Source organism: Camellia sinensis, chromosome 5 (assembly GCF_055761805.1).
Source record: "Camellia sinensis isolate YWXY chromosome 5, ASM5576180v1, whole genome shotgun sequence".
NCBI classification, from domain to species: domain Eukaryota; kingdom Viridiplantae; phylum Streptophyta; class Magnoliopsida; order Ericales; family Theaceae; genus Camellia; species Camellia sinensis.
In genome coordinates, this window is record NC_138965.1 from 161,093,820 (window position 1) to 161,099,180 (window position 5,361).

The following is a 5,361-nucleotide window of genomic DNA, read 5'->3' on the forward strand; positions in this document are numbered from 1 at the left end:
CCGGTTATGTCGTTAACCCATAGGGACGGGTTCGGGTCATGACAGCGAACATGTTAGCTAGGTCGCCAAGGTGCTGAGATTCCTCCTTACTCTTGAACACCATTTTGTCGATGTAGGCCTCCATAGTGTGGCCAAGAAGATGAGCAAACATTTTGGTCACTATCCTTTGAAAGGTTGCTGCAGCATTCTTAAGGCCAAATGGCATGACCTTATAGCAGTACAAGTCCCTCGGCATGGTGAAGGATGTGATCACTCGGTTTGGTTCGTATATGGCGATCTGGTGGTAGCCACAGTACGCCTTGAGGAAGTTGAACCTTCGGTGACTTGCGGTAAGATCCACCAGCTGTTCGATTTATAGGAGGGGAAAGCTATCCTTGGGGCAGGCACGGTTGACCATCTTATAGTTGATGCATACTTGCCATTTCTTATTTTTCTTCGGCACTACCACCGTGTTGGAGATCCATCTGACGTAGTACACTTCTTCAATTGCTCTAGCCTCCAACAAGTTTTTGACCTCCTCCGCCACTACCTCGGCATGGTGTAAAGCCGAGCCCCGAGTTCTCTGGATGATTGGCCAAGCGTTGGGAAAGGCATTCAACTGATGATGAATGAAGCTTGGGTCGACGCCAGGCATATCGTAAGGCGTCCACGCAAAGACCTCAATATTAGAGACCAGAAAGTTGACGTAGTCTAACCGGTCGGTGCTGGACAATGACGTGCCCAAGAGAAAGAATTTGCTCAGATCATTCTTATCAACCCGAACCTCCACCAAGTCTTCAACTGACTTTTCTTGGGCTTTTCTTCCTATATCTTCTAGGACTTCCTTGCCTTCTGGTCCTTCTATTATCCGTACGAAACCTTTTGCCGCTCGGTTGTCATAAAACATTACTTGGACATCACCTGGTCTCCCTAAACTTCTTCTATCTGCTCGATTGGATTGGGGAAGCACATGACCTGGTGATAGGTGGACGCCACCGCTTATATGGCATACAACCAGCGCCTTCGCAAGATTAGAATATAGGTCGACAGGACCTTCAATACCCAAAATTCCATCTGTTTCATGACTGACCTAGCCTTGACCAGTGGAATGATCTTCTCGATTGGCCATTTCAGTTGTGAGTTGAAGCCGACAAAAGGACACGTCGTTGGAGCCAAGTCCTTGTTCTCAAACTTCATTTGCTTGAACGCATCATAGTACATGATCTTGATCGAACTTCCCTGGTCGATCAAAATTCTCTTTATGTCAAAATCTTTAACGTGAAATGTTACTACCAACGCGTCATTGTAAGGGGTTTGAATTCTCTCCAAGTCTTTGCTTGAAAAGGTCATGATGTTCTGTACCTCGGTCTTTTCTTTTTTTACGGCGGGCTGAACAGAGAGCACTTCCCTCATGTGCTCAACCTTTTTAATCATTCATCTGAGCTCGCACACTCGCGCTGGCTCAATGATTCCATGAATGACGTTAATAACTCCCTGAGACGCTGCATCCAAGATGGCTAACCCATTTAGCTCGGTTTTCCCTTGTGGAGCGGCCCTCATACTACCATCAATATACTGGTTTAAGTGTCCTGTTGCAACCAGCTCTTCTAAGTGTTGCTTGAACGGCATGCAATCCTCCATTTGGTGCCCTCGTTCTTCATGGAAAGTGCAACGGTATCTTGAGTTAAAGCCCCTCTGTACGTCCCCTAATTTTGCTGTCTATCGGACATATGGCTCACCTCTGATCTCGCTGAAGATGCAATAAATTTGGATTTTGAAGATCATTGTGATACCAGTCCGCACCTTCAACTTTCTCTTGGCATCATCCTCCTCATTGGTTGGAGCATTAGCTCGGTCATTTCCGCAGCCTCTGTTTTTGTCATTGCGGCCAGTTTCGCGGTGTTGCCGTCTTGCTCGTTTATTAGGGCGGTTATCCTCCTACCCCACTGAGTGAACCTTCCTGGCCACACGTTTGTTCGCTATAATCGAGTTTGCCTTCTCGGTTGCAATGGCGGTGATAGCATCATCCTCAACTCGGATGTGCTTGTTGATCCGGTGCATTAATGATTCCATGGTAGTGGGCTGGTGCATCGTGAGCGAGTCTCGCAATCTATGTCCGATTGGTAAACCTTGCTTGTATTGGGCGATTGCCAAATTGGTGGGGGTAATCGAGTATCTCGTTGTAGGTCTCCCAATACTTGGCATTATATGCTTTTAATGAACTGCCTGACTCCATCTTGACACCCAGGAGGTTGTCGACCTCTTTCGATGTACGAGTATTAGTCTTGAATCTGGTGACAAAGGCTTCTGCTAGCTATTGTCACCCCTCGATACTCCCTTCTGGGAGCCTTTCAAACCACTTCAGGCCAACTCTCCCAAACTTGTAAGGAATATGAGGTACATCAAGACATCGTTGCACCGATGGCCTGCCATTACTTCCTAGTAATGACTAAGGTGCATGTATCGATCCGTCTTGCCATTGTATAGCGTGAACTTAGATTGATGGAACCCGGCGGGGAGGGGCGTGCTTTCAATCTTTGGAGACAGTGGGGTGGTGGTGAGTCTTGCCAAGTTGTCATATAAAAATTGAATTTGAATTATATTTAGGCCTCATGAGAACATGCTTTTTTAGTAACTTTTTGACTTTTTAGCTAAAATATGAGGTAAAAACTAGTATGTTTGGAATAAATTTTTTATTTTTTACAAAAAGATGTGCAAAAAGTGAAAAGAAAAGGGAATCTTTGACTTTTTGGTATAGGTTGGTTTTGTTAGTAACTTTTTGATTTTTTAGCTAAAAAAAGCCACTTGTCAAATATTAGCAATTTATTATTTTTCTAAATAAATTTTATGACCTACTGTGATGACAAGTGCTACACGCCTTTAATATTATGGATAAGAGTTTTAGTTATAAAAATCAATATCTCCCTAAAAATAAAATTAAAAAAAAAAAAACAGAATAAGATTGCACTTTTGTTATTACCATTCTTATAGATTGTTATAACATAATTAACCCTGTGTAGACACCTCATTTTTGACCGTCCTTAAGATTTAGGCGCCACTGATTGATCACTCGATGATGAAAGTTATGTTGTGCAAATGTTTGATTTCTTCAGCGAGAAGCAATGTTTTAAAAACCAGACCGGTGAGCGAACCGGAAAAGGGATTGGGTGGACGGGTCACCGGTTCAACCGTCGAGTTGAACTAGAATCGAATCGTGACGTAATAAATATATTAAAATTATATTTAAATAAAAATATAAGTAATAAAATTATAAATTAAAAATATTAAAAATATTAAATTATCTTAAATATTTGTCCTAATATTTTTTTTACTAAAAAATATAGTAATATATTTTAAAATATTATTAATTTCAATTTTTGATGATGAAATCAAATATTTAATATTCCTTCCATATGATTTTAATTCAAATAATTTGATTGAAAGGAGAGCAAAATTTTTGGAAGGATATCAAAATTTCAATATTCCCTCCAATATATTTGATTGAATCCCACATGGATTTCTTGAGTCTTTTTGAAAGAAATTTTTTCTTATAAATAGGTGAAGACTTTCACAATAATTTCATCAAGCCCTTAATGGGATTCCTCACAAGAGGAGACCCTTGAAAAAAAGTTTCAAATTAAAATATTTTTATATTCTTATACAACCCGGTGAACCGGCTCCGGGTCGACCGGTGTGCCGGTCCAACTGCCAGTTTACCCAGTTCTTACTAAATACGCCGGTTTTCAGCTCTGGCCGATTCAGAGGGTATGTCCAGACCGGAACCCCGACCGATCGACGGTTCAACCGGTCGAACCGGCCAGTCCGATTTTCAAAACATTGGCAAGAAGAGCTTCCAAATCTCAATCTTACACCCCATCTTGGACCAAAACTATTTTAGACCATAAAACCCTCTCTTTCAAAATATTTTTGAAAATGTTTCTATGATGTTCCATGGCCCATATTTCATTTAAAAATATTGCACTTTTCGGTAAACCGAGTAAGGATAAAGTGGAAATAAATAGAAGAGAGGTGAATTCTTTGAAAAAAAATCTTTAAAACATCTTATTTAGAGGTTTGGAGTTGAAGAAAATAAGAGGGGAGGGAAGAAAACTAGTTGGAGGAAAAGTTAGGCATCAATCCGTTAGGACAAAATTGAGCAGCCATCACTAAAATAGATATATCTCTTTACACACTTAGAATTTAGATGAGGCCACCACCATTGGAAAGTAGACTTTTAGGGCATCAATATAGACTAAAAAATGACCTGAAACGGAGTCCGGATGAAGGAGATATGTCCGTTTTAAATCGGGCTTGAAAATAGATTTTAGTGGCCTGCCGGCCACAAATAATGGCTTGCTGGCCCTTGCTAGTGGCCTACCGGCCAGTAGTGAAACTTTTGCCCCTTTTTTGTGTCTTGTCGTCCACCAGTAATGGCCTGCCGGCCACAAGTGTCAAAAAGTAGATTTTTGAAGATATTTGTGCCAGCTGTTCCCACATTGCTCCATATAACTCCATACAGACATTTTCAACTGAAGCTCATATCTGTCTATATATAGACGACCTTCTCTCTTGATTTTAAGGTTAGAAAAATTTTGGAACAAAATTTTTCCTCTCTCTCTCTTCTAAATTTCTACACTTTTGCCTATACATCCTTAACCTTTTCCTATACACTCTTAACCAAACCTCTCCATCTTTGAGTTGAGGTGTCTTTGAGCCTTGTTTGAGCTCTTGAGGGTGTGTTTGCTTGGTTTTATTGCTTGGAATTGAATCTTCTCTTCAAGAGATATAAAGCTTTGCCACTTTGCTTGTTGTATTCACTATTTTCCTTGCTATTTTCTAACTATTTTTGGGCTATAAAAACTCTGTATTTTTGGGCTGAAACTTGGGTTTTAAGGCCATTAAAGGTTGAGGGGTGGTTCACCCTTCTTTGCACCTTGTTTTAAAAGCCTTTTCCCTTGTGTTTCATACATTTGCACTATCTTTTTTTGAGCTTTTAAACACTGATTTTCAAAGTTATTTCAGTGGCTAAAATCATGCTTTGAAGTCCAAATTTCCCCTCCTTGTGTCTTGCTTATTAGCCTAGCTTGTACTATGTTTTAGCTTATTAATCTAGTTATTTTTATCTTAATTCCAGCATGTTTTAGGACCATTTTTAGACTATTTTAGCACTGTTTTTGGTAGATAGTTGCATTGGAGCTTTGTTTTGCATTCTTGTAGTGTAATTGTCCTCATGAGTTTGGTGTTCTAGGCCTTAGACACCACCTTATTTGAGTTGATTGCATTTATTTATGGCTTTCCATACTTGTAATCAGTCTTAATCACCTCTACAACCTCCCTCCTTTCTTGGCTTTTGTTTTTCTTTGAAAGTGGTTTCAAATTACT

At 40.2% G+C, this 5,361-nt stretch overlaps 1 protein-coding gene across 1 annotated transcript; it reads right to left on the bottom strand.

The window, feature by feature from the left end:
* Nucleotides 1–352: 352 nt before the first annotated feature.
* Nucleotides 353–2,184, bottom strand: LOC145791829 (uncharacterized). Its single transcript, XM_082872272.1, has 3 exons — nucleotides 1,936–2,184; nucleotides 1,042–1,218; nucleotides 353–1,000 (listed from the first exon to the last, which is right to left on the bottom strand). Exons 1-3 carry the CDS (start codon nucleotides 2,182–2,184, stop codon nucleotides 353–355), a joined length of 1,074 nt encoding a protein of 357 aa, XP_082728398.1.
* Between the last annotated feature and the right edge of the window lie 3,177 nt (nucleotides 2,185–5,361).

Coding starts and splice junctions, on each gene's coding strand:
- LOC145791829 (XM_082872272.1), bottom strand. CDS start 2,184: ATGCCAAGTATTGGGAGACCTACAACGAGATACTCGATTACCCCCACC. Junction 1,219..1,935: donor ACAAACGTGTGGCCAGGAAG/GTTCACTCAGTG, acceptor TTGATCGACCAG/GGAAGTTCGATCAAGATCAT. Junction 1,001..1,041: donor TGAAACAGATGGAATTTTGG/GTATTGAAGGTC, acceptor AATCTTGCGAAG/GCGCTGGTTGTATGCCATAT.